The sequence below is a fragment of the Budorcas taxicolor genome, chromosome 21 (genome assembly GCF_023091745.1).
Source record: "Budorcas taxicolor isolate Tak-1 chromosome 21, Takin1.1, whole genome shotgun sequence".
Taxonomy (NCBI): domain Eukaryota; kingdom Metazoa; phylum Chordata; class Mammalia; order Artiodactyla; family Bovidae; genus Budorcas; species Budorcas taxicolor.
This window is the reverse complement of record NC_068930.1, coordinates 58,779,620-58,802,429: the sequence shown is the minus strand read 5'-3', so window position 1 is coordinate 58,802,429 and position 22,810 is coordinate 58,779,620. Positions and strand designations below refer to the sequence as shown.

General features: G+C 36.4%; 1 protein-coding gene across 1 annotated transcript in view; it reads right to left on the bottom strand.

The window, feature by feature from the left end:
* Window positions 1-209: 209 nt before the first annotated feature.
* The window catches only part of FANCM (FA complementation group M), a 60,474-nt gene continuing 37,873 nt past the window's right edge, over window positions 210-22,810 (bottom strand). The window contains exons 14-23 of the mRNA XM_052659939.1: window positions 17,728-19,639; window positions 13,073-13,164; window positions 12,906-12,974; window positions 11,111-11,239; window positions 10,234-10,390; window positions 7,949-8,055; window positions 5,555-6,079; window positions 2,826-3,201; window positions 936-1,227; window positions 210-348 (exon numbers count right to left, since the gene is read on the bottom strand). Of these exons, the coding sequence (XP_052515899.1) occupies window positions 210-348; window positions 936-1,227; window positions 2,826-3,201; window positions 5,555-6,079; window positions 7,949-8,055; window positions 10,234-10,390; window positions 11,111-11,239; window positions 12,906-12,974; window positions 13,073-13,164; window positions 17,728-19,639 (3,798 nt within the window). The remainder of the gene's footprint in view (window positions 349-935; window positions 1,228-2,825; window positions 3,202-5,554; window positions 6,080-7,948; window positions 8,056-10,233; window positions 10,391-11,110; window positions 11,240-12,905; window positions 12,975-13,072; window positions 13,165-17,727; window positions 19,640-22,810) is intronic.

The window sequence follows — 22,810 nt, the reverse complement described above, 5'->3', positions numbered from 1 at the left end:
AGAAAGTTTCATTATCTAATTAACCAAAATAATTATTAAACACGTTTTCTTCAATAACTTACATATTCTGTACAAATAAAAATGTACACAGTATAAAACAATAGGGCAATATTCTCATATACATGTATTAAACATAATCATAAACTGCAGCAATGATTACTGAAGTGCATTTTGTACTGTTCTCTGGTAACCCAACCTGAGCACTCTGATCACGTATCAGATTTAATACTACCTTGGTTAAGATCAGTTGGCAACATTTGCGTGTCAAATATATAGTGAATATATCTATAGATCTCCTCAGCCTTTTGATGAGTTACTTGTGCATACATCGAAATTTCTTGAGGTGTGCTAAAAAATAAACAAAAATAGACTTGAACTTCTGACTTATAAAATTCAATATTCTTGTTTAAACACCACCAAACAAAAGCCTTTAAGGAAATATTTTTTTCCCCAAGATTTCTACATTCAGTTGAGGTGTTTAGCATTGGTTTAAATAAAAGCACATTTATTTCCTATATTTGAAATCATTTAAAATGATAATTTCAACATCTTATTTGGGTTGTAGTTTAACCTATTTGCTAATACCTTCATTTGATTTTCAAGCAATATAGTCATTAAAACCTAGTAAAACTTTCAACTTGAACATTTTTTTAGTTACAGAACTAAACAGCCCAGAAATGTTAGAATGCAAGGTCAAAATATAAGTGCTGTCTACCTCCCCATAGGGCTCTAAGCTACAAATACAATGCTTACCTTTTTTACCGACCCTCCCCCCGATTAATGTCCTCAGCTTAATGCGGTGACAAGCAAAGTCTTTACTGAATGAATCTAACTGGCACTACACCTCTTTACTTTTAAAAAATATGAAAATTCCAATGAAATCCCTCTTAGAACAATTTTAAAGTAACCATTTAAAAATATTAAAACAGACATACCTGTTTGTCATCTTTTTCACAGATGAGAACTGGTGACACATATTCAGTGCAGTTATATAACTTATATTGGGAATACTTAGATAAAACTGAAGAGTTTCACATGTATTACTGTTCACCACTGTTGGAACATGAATGCCAACATTCTTTCTTTGTTCCACTAAAGACAATTCCTTTAGCAAACTTGCAGTTTCTTCTTGGCAGGAACTGAAAAGAATTCGGATCCCAGCACCAATTAAGGTAGTTAGCAGGCTGTCATAGCTCTTTGTTCTCCTAAACATCCTGGATGTGTCTCCTATTATATTTAAGAAAATGCAAACCTTAGTAACTTACATTAAGTAGAATTGTTAATACTATACATTGTTAAAATCCCAAGATCTGTATCATTAAGCAAACCAGTGCCATGTTACGCTAATGAGAAATCCTGCTAAAGATTTAAAGCGATTCTCAAATATCTGAGAGAGAAAAGAGGGGAAAACTGTCTTTATGAGTGTCTTAAATTAGAATCAACAGAAGGTGAGTAGACAGGGGAGAAAGTATATTTCTAGATAACTCATTCCTGATGGCCAAGACCATATTATTCATCTCTCAAATCCATGTTAGCATTGCTGAAGTGTTCACTTAGTAATACTTCTAACAGATATAAAATTCTTATCTATTTATTTCAAGCACAAAAATACATTCCACACCCATTAAAATATCTCTAACTCTTGCGTGTTAATTTAACTCTTCCCTACTCTCCTCATTCATTTCCTTTCCATGTCTACCTACATCCTTCTTTTGGCATTCTTCCTTATGCCCCCCCCCCAAAAAAAAAAAGATTTTTTTCCATAGCTTTTGTCACATTACTTTCCTTTTTATTACAAATCTATTTCCTTTATAAAGGGTATGTTCGTATAAAGTAAATTATAGAAATTTAGCACTAGAAAAACCCAAAAGATCATGTAATCTAAAGCCCTCATTTGTCAAAAAAGAAAAAAGAAATTGGATTGGGGTTACTGAAAGATAGAGTGACTTATTCACGATCACATGGTTCAATGATGACAGTGGTGATAAAAAGGTACGTCGCTCAATTCCTGAACCAACATTTTACATAAACATTATTTCCTTTTATATACGTAATGACTGTATAATCCTTGAATTCTTCCATACTGGCTTTCAGCTGCATGATTTCACTGAATTCTTGTAACACCATGGGATGACTAGCAAAAGTATACTATTAACTCCTTAGAGGAGTTAACTGTCAGATGGAATGTCACATAGCTATAGAAGGCACCAGAACTCAGAGCATCTTCTGATTCCATATCCTGTGATCTTTTCACTCGTCTCAGGGATGCCCTTATACAGTTAAACATTACCCATAAAACTCCCTCCCTAACGGAAGCTCCAAGCCTGCATTTTCCAAAATATCCTAGGCACCCATTTTAGTGACCCACTGAGAATTCAATCTTAATGTAGTCAACATTAAACACCTCTGTAGTCTCTCAAATCTGCCGCTTCTCCTATATTCATAATTTCAAAGAACAGCACCACTACCTGACTGCCCAGTAATCAAGAAACTGGTCAGCTCAAGAGTAATTCGTGATTGCTTCCACTTACTCCTGCTAATTCTACCTTCTTAAACACCTGAATCCTCCTCTTCCACACTGCCGCCTTATTTCTGGTACCCTTCCCAGGGCTCTTCCCAAAAAAATTGGTTCACTTGCCTTCAATTCACCCTCTTCAATTCTCGTAAGCTGCATTTAAACACAGTGACTAATGAAAAATATTATGACATTATGGAAATATTCACGAGTCAGGTATTCACATTTTAAGAGCCTCCCACATCCTGACAGTAGAATAATGAACTAAATAATAGTCAAGTTCCTTTACAGCCTTATAAAAAATACAAACCTGTTTTTTCTCTGTCCTTTTCCACAATCACACATATTCTTTCAAACATGCTCTGTAGGTGCTGGATCTGATCGATGAGCTTGTTCTTAGTGATGCTATTTAACATCTCAGACTGAGACCTCCTTTCCACCACCATGCGGTTACTCACAATATAATCACAACCATTAAGAGGACAGACCTCTACCTGTAAGCCATGGATTGCTCTTAGGGAAGAAACTACTTCTGAACCAGAAACGATTTCACGACTATCTACAAGAATACAAGTTCTGTGGCCTTCCCGGGGCAGTCTTAGAGAAGCATGTGTGTCAGCCAAATGTGGTCCTGAGTTGGAACAGCATGGCATGCAAGTGCCAGAATCCTCCAGAGCACTAGCACCCTGAAAAGCAGAACACATCAATCACCATCAATTACATATATGTTGGCGCCATAAACTTCTAACACCTAGGCTGATTTTTCTCACGGATACTTTTTCTTCTTCCTTCAACAGGACCAAAGGTACTGTGTAGATGAAGCTACCACTAGCTACCACTTAACACCTAGTAGGATGGCTAGACATTTTCTAAAAGGAAAATGCATTGATGAGAATGTGAAAAAAACTGGGACGCGCATTGTTGGTGGGAATGGAAATGATGCAGCCACTTTGGAAAAGTTTGACAAGTGCTCAAAGTTAAAGAATGAGCATGTGGCCCAGGAATGCCACTTCAAGGTAACACCCATGATAACTGAAAACAGGGGCTCAGACACTTGTATGCCAAAGTCCATTACCTTTGGAAAATCCTCAGCCATTGCCTGTTCAACTAAATCTTCTATTTGCTCTCTCCTCTCCTTAATTCTAGTTCCTCTCTTTTTCCTTTTCTTCCTCTGCAAAGGGTCTTCACCTAGGCCCTGGGGACTACAGAGTTTGTTATCCTTCCCCTAGTGGCTAAATGCTTTTTGTTCCACAGGGGAACGCTGGGAGAAAGAACTAGATGGGGCTTGGTGCCTTTCCCACAGGAGCTGCTGGCCACTTGCCCACAGCCTGCATTGGGAAGGAGCTTTCCTCTCTCAATCTTTTCTGTGAACCCTTGAGGACTAGCAATTCATTAAAGTTTTAGCTGAGGTCTCCTTACTAGATTGTACAATGTCCAGTGACTGTTCCAACTCAGCAAGTCTCTCCTTGGAGGCATTTGTCTTTCCTTAGATATCAGGCTAATTGGTTGCCATGCAACCTCAGATCCAAATAAACTTATGATTTTGTAGATTATCTGGCTTTTTTTGTTTTTGTTGCAAGGATGGGAGCAACATTCTTTCCAGCTTTCTATATTCTAAGCTAAAGAGGAAGTGCTAATCACTCAGAATAATCTTTAAAATGCATTTAATATTCAATTTTTTAAGAAAAATAATAAATCTAATGAAGGAAAAAATGACACTAAAGAAACAAAAAATATTAGAAATATTTAGTTATCTTCAAATACAAAATGGCTTTTTAAACACTGATCTCAGAAATTATAAGGAAAAAAACTGCAACTCTATAAAAAAGCTAAAATTTCCTATGGCAAAACCTACTAAAAACAAAACAAAGGCAAATGATGAACAAGGAACACTGTGTATATAATATATGTGACAGTTAAATATTAACATTTTCAGTATCAGTTTTTGACAGGATATTTAGTTTATTTTCTGTCTTTTCAAATTTACCTCAAATTGTTTCCCCTCCTAATTGGAAGACGAATCATACCATGCACGAGATGATAGAAGTTAAAATAGACTTCTGTAAAAATCTACTTATTCTTTTTCACAGTCCTCAAAATATTACTAGGGTATATCTATGTTTTTTGGTTGGAGCATGCTAAAGTAGAAATGCAGAGAGCGCTTACCGGTTTTCAAAGTATTGTATAAGTACTACCTACCTTGACCCTTGGGATTACTATCTTTTTACTAGAGCTGATAATTCTGAGGCTCAGAGAAATGAAGTACTTTGTTGTTCTCCAATCTATTGATAAGACAATCTAGTCAACTTTATCTAATTATGCCTTCCAGAAATACTTTCATGCAAAATGAAAAAAAAAAAAAAAAGTCTGGAGATAATGTACAGAAATCCCAATCGGAGGGCCACTGTGTGGACACTGGAGCATGTTGCTAAGGTGGAATGGCCTAAAGCACCTGGAGGAAGAGAGCAACAGAAGTCTAGGTTGAGGATTCCTATTACTGTCACTTTAACCCCTGGTTTAGCAAAATTACTGCAACTATAAACTCCTGAAAACTGCAAATAGTTTTGGGGATTACTTCAGCAATAGTAAAATAAAGAGGAGCTGGAAAGTAAACTACATCACTATTCTGGAAGGAAAGAAATTCAAAGGAAAAAAAATCAGGCCCCTAACCTCCTCTCCCCTGTAAGTAGATGAGAGTTAACATACCTGAAGCCTTCAGAGAGGGAAAGAAAAGTTAATCTGGGGAAACTAGTTCTGAGCATGTAATTTCTGTTACCTTGCAAGAAGCTAATTTCCTATATTCTTTTTATAAAATAAGCATGTTTCCTTACAGTGTTCTTAAGAAAGCTATTAACACATTAAAAAAAACAAGCATCCTATGAATTAGCTATATAATTTAGTATGCTGATTTCTTGTCTGAAGAATTCTATTATTAATTTTTCTTTGACCTTGTTATTTAACACAAAAGAAAGGAAAACAAACAAACAAAAAAACTTTTCGGAAAACACATGAAGGCTTTTTTTCTGGTTTGATTCATACCTTCAACTGAGCCGGAAACTTTCTACAGTCTTTCTGTGCACTCACAGTAGTGAACAACGATGAGGCAGATTCCATGTTAGTACGGCTCTGAGGTTTGCAGTCTGAGACGTCAGAAATGGGAACCTTTAAATTAGGTGGTGTCTGTCGTCTCTGGTTTAGCAGTTGATTACCAACTGGATTAGAGTGGTCCCTGGACTGCAGTGAAGACCCAGAAGGCACTGTGCTTGGGTCAACCACAGTCCCGGATTCCTGTTTATCCTTTACATCGTTTTCCTCCTCGCTTGAATCATCCAGTAAAATAATTCTGGATAATTTATTTTTTGAACGTGCACAATTTTGTCTCATCTTCATTTGTTTTAGCTTTACTGCACGTCGGGTTTTATATTTTTTACTCTCATTTGTATCGCAGTCTTCAGGTATTAGGTTAAAATCAACACAAACTTCTTCACTTGACTGGCTTTTGCAAGACTCCTCTTCATCAACACAAAAACTGTCTTCTAAATAGGTTTCATCTTGCTCGGGAATCTACAATAAAAACACAAATAAGAGTATAATAAACTTCATAAAACCAGCATGTTTTTAACCTATTCTTGTAAGTTCATGATATCTCTCTGAATATTTATTTCATATACTTTATTAATTCAGTCACTTGCTCAACTGACTCTTTATTGAGCATATTCTTTTTTTTCTTCCAGTTTTATTGGGATATAATTGGCATACAACACTGTATAAGTTTAAGGTGTATAGCATAATGATTTGACTCACTACATCATGAAATAAATTTAGTGAACAGCCCTCATCTATAGAGAAACAAAATTAAAGAAATAGAAAAACATACTTTTTCCTTGTGGTGAGAACTCTCAGGATTTACTCTCTTGACAATTTTCATATTTAACATACAGCAGTATTAATTATATTTATCATGTACATTGCATCCCAAGGTCTGTGCCTGCGTGAATGCTCAGTCATGTCTGACTCTCTGTGACCCTGTGGACTGTAGCCTGCCAGGCTTCTCTGTCCATGGCATTTCCCAGGCAAGAACACTGGAGTGGGTTGCCATTTTCTCCTCCAGGGGATCTTCCCAACCCAGGGATCGAGCCTGTGTTTCTTGTGTCTCCTGCACTGAGCGGGATTCTTTACTAACTGAGACACCTGCGAAGCCCATAACAAGTAACTATCTTATCACTGAAGCCTGCACTTTTTGACTGCCTTCATCCAATTCCCCTTTCCCCCGTACCATCCCCTGCCCCCGCTTCGATATCCATAAACCTGATCCCCTTTTCTATGAGTTAGTTTTTGAAGTATAATTAACCTACAACATGATGTTAGTTCTGTTACATAACATACATTTCAAAATGATCACCAGGATGAGTCTAGTACAATCTGTCACTGTACAAAGATATTACATAATTATTGACTATATTCCCCACACTGTACATTTCATAGGTATGACATTTATTTTGCAACTGGAAATTTGTATCCCTTAATCTCCCTCACCTATTTCTCTCCTCCCCACCAGAGAGGAATCTCTCTGGCAACCACCTGATTGCTCTTTGTGTCTATGATATCCTTACTATGGTGGTTCATTTGTTTTATTTTTCAGATTCTACATATAAGTGAAATCATACAATATTTTTCTTTCTCTGACTTCTTTCACTTAGCATAATGCACTCTAGGTCCATCCATGTGATCACAAAAGGCAAAATTTCATTCTTCTCTATGGCTGAGTAAACTTCCAGTTTTTTTATATACCACATCTTCTTTCTGAGTATATTCTTAAAATGGAAGAAAATAGGAAGTTTGGGAATAAAAAAAAATAATGATTTACCCTCTAGAAATTTATAGTCTAGTGCAAGTAGCCAGAGAAATGAACAGTAATTCAGAAAATGCTGTGATAAGTAATTCATAAAACACTATATAATAAATACAATGAAAGTACAGAGATAAGAATGATCATAAAAAATGCCCATATTTCTGAGCTGAATATGGCAATTTATAAACAAATAAGACTAATACAAAATTGGTTCCAAATAAACTATAATTTTCTGATATGCCATTTTACTGGAAAAAATTAATTTCTAAGAGAAATAAAACAACAGAAGAGTTGAAACTTTAGTAGATGATAAAGTTCTGTTCACTTCCTTTAAATACTCTAATTGGAAAACAAATTCAGAGTATATTCTAATTAGCTCAAGTTAACAAAAGGAAAATGTGATCAAATTCTGACTGAAAGGGATTTTGAGAATTCATGTTAGTCCATCTTCCTTACTCAGGGCAGAAACTACTGCAAATAGTTCTGATGGAGTTTTAGAAACAAAATGAAGGCTTCATTAACAGGAATATATTCCAACATCGCCACCAAGAAATTCTCCACTATATTTCTATAGTTCATACCTGGGAGAAAATGTTTATGTTGTTATGTTTCTTATGGACCATTTTGTATCGATTGCTCATCAATGGACTTCGCACAGATTTCATGTAAACAGCTCTCATTTCAGAATCTGTATAAAGGCAAAAAAATTTTCAAATACCAAAATTATTTCAATGAAAAGTAAATAAGTGTTTAGCTTTGACCTATTCCAGATTTGCGATTCCCTGGTGGCTCGTTGGTAAAGAACCCACCTGCCAATGCAGAAGGCTTGGGTTCTACCCCTGGGTCAGGCAGAACCCATAGAGGAGGAAATGGCAACCCACTCCAGTATTCTTGCCTGGGAAATCCCATGGACAGAGGAGCCTGGCAGGCTGCAGTCCAAGGGGTTGGAGAGAGTTGGACATGGCTTAGTGACTAAACAACAATATAGTATATAACCTTTTGAATCTGGCTTTTTTCACAAAGCACAATTCATGTGAGAATCATAGGCCGATTATTTTTTAAAGTTATACAGTAAAGAGTACCTAAGAAATGAGGCATGAAAAAAAAAGACAATGTGGGTTTTGAGATTTTCTTTAAAAAAAAAACAACACTCTGAAATCCTCCATATTTCAAACATACTGTGAAAAGCAAAGTACTGTGTTTAAAAGGAGTTTCACATCTCCCTATTCTTCATCACAACTGAGCTACCTTCAACCTTCCCAACAGCAGCAACTGAAGTCCTTCCTGGTGCTCAAGCCCACTGACTCTCTGTCTCTCTGCTGCTGCTGCTAAGTCACTTCAGTCGTGTCTGACTCTGTGCGACCCCACAGACGGCAGCCCACCAGGCTCCCCTGTCCCTGGGATTCTCCAGGCAAGAACACTGGAGTGGGTTGCCATTTCTTTCTTCACTGCATGAAAGTGAAAAGTGAAAGTGAAGTTGCTCACTCTTAGCAACCCCATGGACTGCAGCCTGCCAGGCTCCTCCGTCCATGGGATTTTCCAGGCAAGAGTACTAGAGTGGGGTGCCATTGCTTTTTGTCTCTCTAATCCATCAGAAAATCCCGTCAGCTGTACACAGTCAGAACCCAATCTTTCTCCCCTCTCACTGCCACCATCATTCCTTGGTTAGATTACTGCCATGGCCTCTTATATGGTCCTTTCTTCCACCTTTGTTCCCAGATAGGCCATTCTCAACACAGAAGCTGGAGCAAAACAAAATAACATGAGTTGGCTGCTCATTCATTACCCCTCTGATTTCACTTCCTACTACCCCCCTTCTTCCCTTTCAGTTCTAGTCAGTCATAATGATGTTCCCTTGAACACTCCAGGCACACTCCTGCTTCAGGGCCTTTACACTGGTCATCTTTGCATCAACATTCTCCCACCAGATTCTACTATAAACCTGGGAAAGAAGCCGTATTCTGCAAATCATATCTGTATCAGCAACCCACTACTGAGACCCTTGTATTTAAAGCCTTCTTTAAAGTCGTGGACCTTGGGAAACTTTGCCGTCTTAAGTCATATGAGACCCTGCAGGAGCAGAAGAATGGCAGGATTTGTGAAAGATAAGCATCCAGAAAAGCCAACTACAATCTTTCCTATTAACACTGCAGCCAGTCTGAGTCATCTACAGAAGACCTGCTCAAGCACTATTTGGGGAGACTATTTTCTAAAAGTAGTCTCCTTTATTTGACGAATTTAATAAATTTAGCTTTGTGTCTCAGCTGGTTTTAACAGACTGCATGGTTGAATTCCTCATCTCCTAGAGTTTGGACAAATGTCACCTCAATGAGGTCAACCACTAATTACCTTACTCAAATTTACAGCTTAATACCCCAACCCCTGACACTCCAAATCTTCATCTTACTCAATTTGTTTTTGTTTTTCTATAAATTTGTCTTACACTAAATAATTTAGTTATTGTGTATATTGTTTCTCTTCTTCCATTCTAATGTATGCTTCATAAGCACAGGGGGTTTTGTCCAGTTTGTTCACAGATATAGCTTTCTCGAGAACCTTACAGAGTGCTAGGCACATACCAGGCATTAAATACTTGTTTGAATCAACAACTGACAGCCAGCCAGGTCTCTAGAGACTGTTTTCTAAAAGGAGTAATTTTTAAAATTAGTAGAAGGCTATAAACAAGCAACTCTCACATAAAGAAAATGTTGCAGAATTTGAATGAAAATAACCAAGTATTTTACACACATCAAATTGAATTCCCTTTAAAGTCAAGGTTCTTTGGAAAATTACTAGAATATTTAAGTATAACCACAGTAAAAGCATTGAAAATGAAAAGAAAAAGAAGTATTATTGTATCATTTACCATTTATAGCCTGTGATAGTTGAGTCTCATCATTTAAAAAGTCAAGGAGTGAGGAGTCTTGTTCATTTTCTGACCCATCATTCTCATCTGATGAAACATATTCTGCATCTTCTTGGGAAAGTTCTGCTTCTTCATCTAAAAACTTCCTAGCTACGAGCTAAGATAAATGAGAAAACAGGAAAGTGCCTTTAACAAAATCATTTAATGTCCTCAAATAACTGAAAACAGTTTTGGAAAATGGATTTCTTGCCAGTGCTTTTAAGATAAAAAATAATAAAAATAGAAAACTGTGAGAAGAAATGATGAAGTAGTGTATCTTTTTAAAATGTCTTCTTTTAATTGTTATAAACAAACTACAGCTCAGCATGTCTGCTTGCTGAATGCTTTTTTAATAAAGTCTCTTGAGTCTTTCAGCTAATTCATTTTTGCCAGGAAAAATACAGTACCACAAAAAGACTCATCAGAAAAAAAAAAGTGCTAAGAATTCTTTTCCAAAAATTTGAATATTGGATATAGATAAGGAAAACAACGTAAATATTATAAAAGCAAATATTTTAAAATTCAGATGTCTCTCTCTATATTTTCTTCGATTTGAATGTTACATCTTCAGTACACTAAAGTTTCTTCATTTAGTTCTTTGAAATAACACAACATTGCAAGATAGCTTCAAAATATAAAGAGAATCTAAGAAACCACACTTTGAGTTTTTAATTCTAGTAAAAAAGAGTAAAGTTAGGGTCCAAATTATTTTTAAGTTTTGTTTTTTTCCTATAAAGAAATTATAGAGAAATCTACTTCTATGTAAAATCTACTCTTCTTTACTAATTAAAAATATATAGTATATTTATATAAAAATAAGAAACTGAAAAAAGTTTACCTTTAGGTGATTCTGTCTCTTTCGGACTTTGGTGCTTCTTTTGGCATTCCTCTTATGATCCTTGAAGTCTTCTGATTGTGGATCTCTTTTGTGAAAATTATCGCTCTCATCACTAGATGATAAATCTAACTATAATTCAATAAAATTCTTTCATAAGAAAATATAATTTAAGTGTTGTATCTTAATGAGTTTCTGAAGGGTTGTTGCTTCTACTGTCACTTTTTTCCTTTTAAATAGTTAACTGAACATTTTCTTGTTAGAAAAACAAAATGCTCTTACAACTCAGCTCTCAGCTTATGTATGCACAAATACATAATATTTAAAAATTTAAAAGTTAGATAATTCTAAGTAATAAAATAATAAATTAGGTAATATAAGTCATACAAATACAGTATTCATTCAATTTTATATGAAATTGAATGTATCTGATGAATGTTTATGTCTTTCGTTTAACTGTTTCCTTTAAAAGATCCTGAAGGGCTTCACAAAAAATAATTGTCTATAAATACAGCTATCAGAATCAACTCAAACATATATAAATCCTTTCAAACTAAGACAAAAATGTAACAACAAATCTTTTGACTATGAAGCCTACCACAGTGTCTTTTACAGAATAATACAAAACCAATCCAAATAATCAAAAGAAATTTATCAAAATAACTTCAAGTAACAGGGATAATTTTAGGTTAAGGTGGATTGAGCTATAGCATTATCAATATTTTAATTCACTTCTAGTAAGTCAATCAGACATTTTAGATAAAGTAGCAAGTTAGAACAATTTTTTAAATGGAGTTTTATATGAGTATACAAAGTTAATGAGGACTGGTTGCATTTTTAATTAATCTGGTACAAATTATACTAGTTAGTATTAGAGAATTAAAACACACAAGATTTCCTAGTCTCAAAATTTAGCTATCAGCTATAAACTGATGACAAATGAATACTAAAGCCTTAAGATGTGCCCGCTGACCAATTTTCACATTTTCATAGTTGTCAATGCCTGCCAGACATTGTCACTTTACTGTCCCACATGGACTTCAAACTCGAACATGTTCAACATTGAACTCACCACTCTTTCTTGTTCCCTCTAAAAACATGATGTATCTGCCACCTAAGCCCAAGCCAAAACCCAACAGTCACTGTGGACTCCTCCTTCTTTCAAACTCATTCAGTAAGCAAAAGAACGAATAAGGCCTTCCAAAAGTTTACCCGGATTTTCCTCCAGCTTTACTTTCTGGTACTTTTTGTCTTTACAGTCCACAACAAGAGATGCTGTCTCCCTGCTCTGTATCCTTCTTTAAGCTGCTGGGAATGCCTTCCCTTCTCCTTTCTTTCCCCCTAAAATATGTATGCTTTAAGATTTATATAAGGTGTTATTTTCAAGAAGCTTGCCAGAACTCCCAAGGTCTAGGTTAAGTTTTATCTTCTCTTATCACTTAAAAAATTATATGGAAACTATCCATTTACTTATCTATCCTTCCTATTAGATTATGCACTTAAAACTATACCAGGAAATACTCTTTATACTATCCCCAGCATCTTGCACAGTAGATACGGGGTAGGTATTTAATCAATGTTTCCTGAATTGCTGGAGTGTACTGACAAAAATAGGAATAGTTTTTTGAAGAAGTTTAAAATTAGAACAGAAATTCTAGTCACTGAGGATTTACTCTTTTTCTGTTAAACATATACCTATAAGATCAAATTTACCTATGCTCAACTATTCACATATTTCTCTTGTAATATTTCTCTCAAAAACATTTGAATGACTATTTATTATTTGTTATTTACTTACTCTGTTTGGAGGAACCCTGCGCTTTTTGACAACCTGAAGTGGAGAATCAACTTCGCTGTTTTTCTGATTCTAGATAAAGCAGACAAAGTAAAAAGTTAAAAAAGAAAGTTTTAAGGGAAACAAGAAACTTTGTATGGTCTTGCTACTGGGATTACTGACCAACTCACCTCCGGGGACTCCAAAACATTTCCTTTTGTTTTTTCACTTTTTCTTCGGAAAATCCCATCATCTTCACTTTCATGGCTTGATAACTGTTCATCTATAATTTATTTAAAGATAATGAATCTGGTCAACAGATTTAAGTTTATCCAACCACAAGTATCTAATTTATTAATGGGTACAGTAAAAACTGTTCCTGGCAATCTCAACATTTATTCAGTCTCAAAGATAGTTTTTCTTCCTCTCACTCTGGAGGAAGCCAGATGCTATTTGGTAAGAGCAGAGGAAGTAATCCTATGGAGAGGAAAGCATGGCAGGAAACGGAGGCCTCTTATTCAACAGCAAGGTGATCTGCCAAGCTGAGTCAAGCCTTCAGATAACCGCAGCCCTGGCCAAGGCTTTGAACGCAACCTCATAAAATATCTGGAGTTAGAACTTCTGGCCAAGCCATGCTTGAATTCCTAGTCTACAGAAACGGTGAAATCATACATGCTGTTTTAAGCCATTACGTTTGCAGTAAATTTGTTATGCAGCCAGAGATAAATAATACACATTTTGGTGCATAGAAATAGGGAATTAATTACCAAAAACCTAAATGGTGGATATGACTTTAGAACTAATGAGTGGGCAGAAGCTAAAGGAACTTTTTTTGTTGTTGTTAAAAGAATTTTTGAGGAGAATTTTTGTGAAAGTTTGAAGAGCCTCAAAGGAGTTGTTTATAGAAGATTAATGGCCATTGAGGAGGTCATGGGTGACAGCTTAAAGAAGTAAGGAAATCCTTATCAGAAATTATAGGAAAAAGAAATCTTACTATAGTGCCAGAAAGTTTAACAAAGAAAGTAGAAAATGTACCTCATGAAGCAGGTACCAGACCATCTTACCTGTCTCCTGAGACACCTGTCAAGAAGCAACAGTTAGAACCAGACAGGAAACAACTGACTATTTCAAAATCGAGAAAGGAATAGGGCAGACTGTATACTGTTGCCTTGTTTATTTAACATATGCAGAGTACATCATGCGAAATTCTGGGCTAGATGGAGCTCAAGCTGGGATAAAGACTGCTGGGAGAAATATCAACAATCTCAGATATGCAGATGATACCACACTAATGGCGGAAAGCGAAGAGGAACTAAAGAGCCTCTTGATGAGAGTGAAAGAGAAGAGTGAAAGAACTGGCTTAAATCTCAACATTCAAAAAACTAAGATCATGGCAACTAGTCCCATCACTTCATGGCAAACAGAAGGGGAAAAAGTGGAAGCAGTGACAGAGTTTCTTTTTTTGGGCCCCAAAATTACTGCAGATAGTGACTGCAGCCATGAAATTAAAAGACGCTTACTCCTTGGAAGGAAAGCTATTACAAACCTAGACAGCATATTAAAAAGCAGAGACATTACTTTGCCAACAAAGATCCATCTAGTCAAAGCTATGATTTTTCCAGTAGTCATGTACAGATATGAGAGTTGGACCAAAAAGAAGGCCGAGAGCTGCAGAATTGGTACTTTTGAACTGTGGTGCTGGAGAAGACTCTTGAGAGTCCCTTGGACTGTAGGGATATCAAACCAGTCAGTCCTAAAGGAAAGCAACTCTGAAATCATTGGAAGGACTGATGCTGAAGGTGAAGCTCCAACAATTTGGCCACCTGATGCAGTCAATTCACTGGGCAAGACCCTGATGCTGGCAAAGATTGAAGGCAAAAGGAAAGGGGATGGCAGAGGATGAGATGATTAGATAGCATCACCGACCCAGTGGACATGAAATTGAGCAAACTCTGGAAGACAGTGAAGGGCAGAGGAGTCTACAGTCTATGCGGGTCTCAAAGAGTTGGACATAACTGAGCGACTCAACAACAACGAATGAGGTGCTCTAAGCAAGAAGATTTCCAGACATGTTTAAGGTATCACCTATGCTTCTTGTTTAAATGTGAAAGGAGAGAAAGGAATTAAACAAAGTATATTAAACATGAAACAGAGGAACTTTCCTGGTGGTCCAGTAGCTAAAACTGCACTTCCAATGTAGGGGCTCAGGTTCGATCCCCGGAACTAGATCCCACGTGCCACAACTAAGACCTCGCATGCCAGCAGTTAAAGATCCCACATGTCGCAGCTAAGACCTGGCACAGCCAAATCAATCAGTCAGTCAAAACATGAAACAGTTGAGACTTGCTGGTTTTGAAAATTACCAGCTTCTCCAGATGGCAAACAATGTTAAATTAAGAAATCTTCCAGGCAAAGACCTAATCTAGAAGACTGCCAGGAAACTACAGTCCAGATGATGCTGAGGGTATAACTGTAAATGCTTTAAGACCTCAGAAAGATCAAAGGTGGCGCCTCAGAGTACCATTCAGTCGGATGGTACTCTAAACATTTTAAAGATGTCTCTTACAGTCCCTCTCAAACAACAGATCTTCTAAGAAGATTAAGGAACTATCTTTACACATCTCAGCAGAAGCCAGAGTTAGAGAAGAACTTACCTCCAAAAGATCTGTGGACATGGCTAGTAACAGAATGAACCTCAAATAAGATTCACAAGAGATCCGCAAATATTTATGACAATTAGATGAGGAAAAAACCCACAGCCAGCTACAACTTAAAGGGGCAGAGACAGTACAAAATGAAGAGGCCCCTGGATCCCCCAATTTTTACCAGAAGGACGCAACCTGAGAAAGCTCCACAAGTGCTACCTATTAAGAAACTGGACTAGGCATCCAGAGGATAGAGCCAAGAACCATGGAGAATTATGGGGGCTTTGAGTACTAATCAAGAAACTTTCAATCTTGGTTCTGCTTAGATTTTAGAATTACTATGGACCCGAGATTCCTGTGTGCTTCCCATCATCTGCCCTCGCTTTCAAATAAACCATTTTGGAAGCAGATTTTACACGCCCAGTCAGGTCTTCAGATGACTGCAACCCTAAGTGAAATCTTGACTATAATCCCATGAGAAATTCTATGCCAGAACGACCCAGTTAAGCAACTCTGAAATTCCTAAACTACAGAAACTGTGATATAAATGCTATCTTAAGCCACTAAATGAGGGGGAGTAATTTTTTACACAGCAGTAAAAAAAACCTAATACAAACCCACACGGTATATTTGTCCTTATGGTCTGTGCTAATAAAATATCTACCTAGACAGATTATTGTATATATATAACATGGTAAATGATCCTAAATTTTCTATTTCAATTAAGTGGAATAACAAATACTAAAAAAAAATTACTAATAATAGTTCCTTGATGGCTATGTATTCAGAATTATATTGCCCATGGTTAGTCATTAGGTCGGAGAAGGCAATGGCACCCCACTCCAGTACTCTTGCCTGGAAAATCCATGGATGGAGAGCCTGGTAGGCTGCAGTCCATGGGGTGGCTAAGAGTCGGACACGACTGAGTGACTTCACTTTCACTTTTCACTTTCATGCACTGGAGAAGGAAATGGCAACCCACTCCAGTGTTCTTGCCTGGAGAATTCCAGGGACGGGGGAGCCTAGTGGGCTGCCGTCTATGGGGTCGCACAGAGTCGGACATGACTGAAGCGACTTAGCAGCAGCAGCAGCAGCAGCAGTCATTAAGTACAATGCTAGAAAAAAACGTTTTAATGCAAATCTGACACAAAGACAGAAAAATTATCTCACTCATTAACAAAGATTTAATATAAAGGTGTTAAATATTAAAGGACTTAAGCAACATACTTAGTAAAAAAGCGTGTCAGAGTATATCCAAAACTATGTAGACAAGTTAGTTTTAAAAAATTAATTGTATGTCCAGAACTTATAAGTTTTTTTCTTAAAACATTCATGAATCATAAGATTTACAGAGGAAATTCTCATTTTATGCTATAACTACTCTTTTTCCTTAGCCATAAAGAGTAAAATTCAGAAATGGCCTTTTACAATAATCTGTACATAAACTAGAGCTGAGTTCTATAACAGGATCTAAAGGATATTTAAATCATTATAGTTTTGATATATAAATCACAGGTATTTAAATCATCCATTTTCTGGATTTTCTATAGAATTAGATTATACAAATCCAAAGATTCCTATAGATCTTCTATGACCTTATCTCAATTTTTTAAATACAGTCTTATTTCTTGATTTTGTCATATAAATCCCCTACTTTATACTACCCCCAAAACTTTACACTTTCCTTCTTTCCCTTTGCTTTCATCATTTTACAACATGCAAATTCTCTTTTGATTATCTTCAACATGTCCAAATCATTAATATTCCCAAGGAGCCAAAATAAAAACCTACATTAGAAGTCAACATTTTCAATCTAAACCAGTTCAAAATGCTTTCATCTTCCGAACCTAAATGTCCACCATCTTATTATTCATCTGGTAGTTATTTCCATATTTTACTGATATCTTTTCAAATTTATATGTCACACAATTGTTTGTGTTTTACAATTGAGGGCTGGAGCCCAATCTTACACTTCTGTTTTACAGTGTCCAGCACAGTACCTTCCCACGGCATGCATGCCATAAATACATGGAGAAAAAAATAAATCCTGTATCAGTAAACATCAACATAAGGACTATGTAGTGCATCAATTATCTAATTCAATATACATACACTGAGAAATTACATTTTATAAAAATTATAGGATCTGATCCAAAAGAAATATTCTAGACAATCTGTGCTTTATAAATTTGGAATCTTACCTTCAGTAGAATGGCAGGATCGATGCAGATTGATTTGTTTCTTGCTTTTATACTTTTCTGTAGAAAGTCCTGAATCACCAAAAGTTGAATTCAATGTTTCTTTGAAACTGTGTAGATTTACTTTTCCCATGTTAGAACCTGACTTTTTAGCCATTTCTATTCTCTTCTTAGAAAATGAGTTCAATATATTTGATTCAGAAAGTGGTGTGCTCATAACTTTCTCTCCTACTGGCAACGAAAACTGAGAAAAACTAGGAGACATAAATTCTTTACTTTTTGTTGCATTCATTGAAAACCATGAACAAGCTGGACTCTGCTTATCTTCACTTGATGGGTGAGTAGTTGTTACACTTGTAGAATTATCAACATGGGCTCCTGACATGACTGCTTGATTTGAAACCCAATTTGTACCATTTTTCTGCTTAATGTCTAAACGCGTTCCAGGCAGATCATCTAAAATTTTATTATTTGTATCTGATGCATGGTCCACTACTTCATCCTCAGAACCTGTACTACAAAACCCTAAATCGAACGTAACAGAAAATAAATCCTTAGAGCAGTCAAAACGGTTTTCATCATTATTCAATTTTCCCTCATGTATACCTCTCAAACCTTCATGAGATTTCCAACTATTAGTATCACAGACAATTTGATCTTGGGGTTCAGAATCATTCTCTAACAAAAGTTCATCAGAAATGAAGAACTGAGAGACTGGTGCCATTTCACTTACAGTAGTTCTGTCTGATATACATAAAGATTCACATTTACTGTTCAAGGGAGGAGGGCTCACATTAAACTCTGTATTAACATCTTCAAATAATAATAAACTTTCATCCTGAGCAGAATGCAATATTGGGAGATCACTGTTATCAACATCATGATTCTTTTCTTCAGCAAAATCCTTTGAAGGGCTGATGTTTATTTGAATTTGATTGTTGGATACTAAATGTTCATTTTTACTATCTTTATGTACTTTATCAGAGTCACAGAAGCTTGACTCATCAGAAGTCTTATCACTAGTTGTACCATAAAGGCAAGATTTTTCAGAAGGATGAGTAATAAACATAAGTGAATTCAATTCTAAATTCTGTTGAGAATTTACAGCTGAACGTGACATTAAATTGGTGGATTTATCATTCTGTAAGCACTCTGAGTAGGGTAGAAAAACTGAGTTTTCAAGTGCAGAACCCTCAGAAATTTCATATTCCAAATCTGATAGTCCACTGAGAGGCGGAGGAGAATGTGATAAAAATCTCTCTACATTAGCTAGCACCTCTTTTGTTAACGAATGACAATTAAAAAATTGGTCATCTGTTTTCGCTGTATCAAGCTCATCCTCAAATGAAAGAAATAAGCTAGATGAAAAAGATTTCTCATCACTGAAACTGTTATAACCAGAATCAAAAAAATTTCCAGTAAGTGAATTAGTAGATTTATTTATAAACTGACCATCTGTTAGTAATCCACATGACGGATTACCTCCATTTTCATTGACAGTGCATGTGGCAGTGACGTCACCTGTATCTGATGCCCTTTTACCATTTCGTAGGTCTACCTGAAGAATATGTTCAGTGGTAGAACTGTCATCGGTATCTAAAGGCTCCATGTCAGCATCCTTATTTTCCTTTTTAGGCTGATCTTTTTTCAGGTTTTCAGAAGCCTTTTTTTTTAAAGAAGGAATTTTAGTAGATTTGATAGGAATTTGTTTAAAAATTTCAGCACATTTTTCATCAGATTCTGTTATTGAGATTGATTTCCCGTAATTTATATTCTTTGCAAACGAAGACTTCCTGTTATTTGTAAAGGTGCCATTGGCAAAAGGATTATATTCATTTCTCGGAGCACTAGACACTGAGCTAACATCTTCCATTCGTAAGTAAGATTTAATTTCTGATTCATAGCTGCATTCTCCCTATAAAGAAGGAAAATGAAAAAATCACAAGAAAGCTATATAAAACAAACAAAAATTCTAAGAGATGAGCTCTTTTCTGTTAAAATATTTTCCAAACAATATTGCATTATTCAAATGATTTTACCTTAAAAATTATTCTAAGTCAAACAAAATTAAAAATGAAATTTCTGTGAAATTATCACAAATTATCTTTTATCAGTTAATAGTTTTGTATTCCCAGTACCTAGTACATAAGAGAGCCATGATAAATATTTGTAGAAAGTATAAATTTAATTAATATTTAAAATATTACTATACTTTTTTCTTAACATTTAACTGAACAATGATTGTAACTTCTTAAAAAAGATATTTAAGAATTAACATATATAAATGAGAAACACATACTTATGTGAAATTTACTCTCTTGATGCAGATAAACTAAGAACAGCTTTTAGAACATTTGAAATAATGGTACCTATATGTCTTCTAGGCTGTAAGCTAGAATATGCTATTTTAAAAAAATTTCTCAAGAACTCTTCTCATGAATTTCCACGTCTTATATCTAAATCTAAAACTACAGTCTCCACCATCCCTGACTCATCCTTTCCTCTTGCCACTAAATGCCACTTTAATCAGGATTCCTCTACTATTCAAGAACTTAAGCAGTTAACTCTCCGCTTGAATGTCTGTTACCCTACTAGGATATATGCTCCCTACAGAATATTTAATCTGTCTTCTTAACCAGTGTAGCCATGGGGCCTAGAACAGACCATGCCATATAGAAGGCACTAAATAAATGCGCTACTTTGATGCACAGCCTTTGCTGGCACATCCCAGTACTGAGTACATGAGAGGCCCATGACAACTATTTGTAGAAAGTACGAATTTAATTAACACATAAAACAGGATTATAAACACCTTTTTTCACTTGTAGGGATCCACAAATTACTTCATTTATATGTATTCATGAACAACAGCTAATAATAAAATTGGCAGCTACAATCTATCAAGTAATTACTATGTGCCAGGTATTATTCTAATTGCTTTACATGTACTAAGCCACTTAATCCTCAAAACAACCTTGTGACAGAAGAACCATTATTCCCAATTTATAGAGGATACTGAGGCACAAAGAGGTTAGTTAGTTAGTTGGTTAGTTCAGTCGCTCAGTCGTGTCCGACTCTTTGAGACCCCATGAATCGCAGCATGCCAGGCCTCCCTGTCTATCACCAACTCCTGGAGTTCACTCAGACTCACATCCATCGAGTCAGTGATGCCATCCAACCATCTCATCCTCTGTCGTCCCCTTCTTCTCCTGCCCCCAATCCCTCCCAGCATCAAAGTCTTTTCCCATGAGTCAACTCTTTGCATGAGGTGGCCAAAGTACTGGAGTTTCAGCTTTAGCATCATTCCTTCCAAAGGTTAAGTAGATGCAAAAAGTAAGATTCTAACTCAGGCATTTTGGATATCACACTCACAATAGGTTCACCATTCTGACTCTCTCAAAGAATAATTATCAGGAAGTTACTCAAGGAATCACTAATTCTCTAAACTACCAACAGGATAAAGGAAACATACCAAATGTCCTATATGATAGGGAAATTTCAACAGATCAAACAAGAATACTAAATTTGCTTTACAAACATTTATATAAATCATTAAATAGGAATTCCCTGGAGACCTAGTGGTTAGGACTTGGTGCTTTCACTGTCAGGGCGTGGGTTCAATCCCTGGTTTGGGAACGAAGATTCTACAAGTTACGTGGCACAATCAAAAAACATTTTTTTTAGCCATTCAGTTCAGTTCAGTTGCTCAGTTGTGTCTGACTCTTTGCGAACCCATGGACTGCAGCACGCCAGGCATCCCTGTCCATCAACAACTCTGGAGTTTATTCAAACTCATGTCCATTGAGTCAGTGATGCCATCCAACCATCTCATCCTCTGTCGTCCCCTTCTCCTCCTGCCCGCAATCTTTCTCAGCATCAGGGTCTTTTCAAATGAGTCAGTTCTTCCCATCAGGTGGTCAAAGGATTGGAGTTTCAGCTTCAACATCAGTCACTAAAATGAACACTCGGGACTGATCACCTTGAGGATGGACTGGTTGGATCGCCTTACAGTCCAAGGGACTCTCAAGAGTATTCTCCAACAGCACAGTTAAAAGCATCAATTCTTTGGTGCTCAGCTTTCTTTACAGTCCAACTCTCACATCCATACGTGACTACAGGAAAACCGTAGACAGAATTTTGTCAGCAAAGTAATCTCTGCTTCTTAATATGCTGTCTAGGTTGGTCATAACTTTTCTTCCCAGAAACAAGCGTCTTTTAATTTCATGGCTGCAGTCACCATCCGCAGTGATTTTGGAGCCCAAAAAAGAAAGTCTGTCAATGCATCTACTGTTTCCCCATCTATTTGCCATGAAGTGATGGGACCAGATGCCATCATCTTCGTTTTCTGAATGTTGAGTTTTCAGCCAACTTTTTCACTCTCCTCTTTCGCTTTCATCAAGAGGCTCATTAGTTCGTCTTTGCTTTCTGCCTTAAGGGTGGTGTCATCTGCATGTCTGAGGTTATTGATATTTCTCCAAGCAATCTTGATGCCAGCTTGTGCTTCATCCAGCCCAGGGTTTCTCATGATGTACTCTGCACACAAGTTAAATAAGCAGGGTGACAATATACAGCCTTGACATACTCCTTTCCCTAACTGGAACCAGTCTGCTGTTCCATGTCCAGATCTAACTGTTGCTTCCTGACCTGCATACAGATTTCTCAAGAGGCAGGTCAGGTGGTCTGGTATTCCCATCTCTTGAAGAATTGTCCAAAGTTTGTTGTGGTCGACACAGTCAAAGGCTTTGGCACAGTCAATAGAAGCAGAAGTAGGTATTTTTCTGCTTTCTCTATTGCTTTTTCGATGATCCGACGGGTGTTGGCAATTTGATCTCTGGTTCCTCTGCCTTTTCTAAGTCCAGCTTGAACATCTGGAAGTTTATGGTTTATGTAGTGTTGAAGCCTGGCTTGGAGAATTTTGAGCATTATTTTGCTAGCACGTGAGATGAATGTAATTGTGCAGTAGTTTGAACATTCTTTCCATGAAATTAAAAGATGCTTCCTCCTTGGAAGAAAAGTTATGACCAACCTAGATAGCATATTCAAAAGCAGAGACATTACTATGCTGACTAAGATTCGTCTAGTCAAG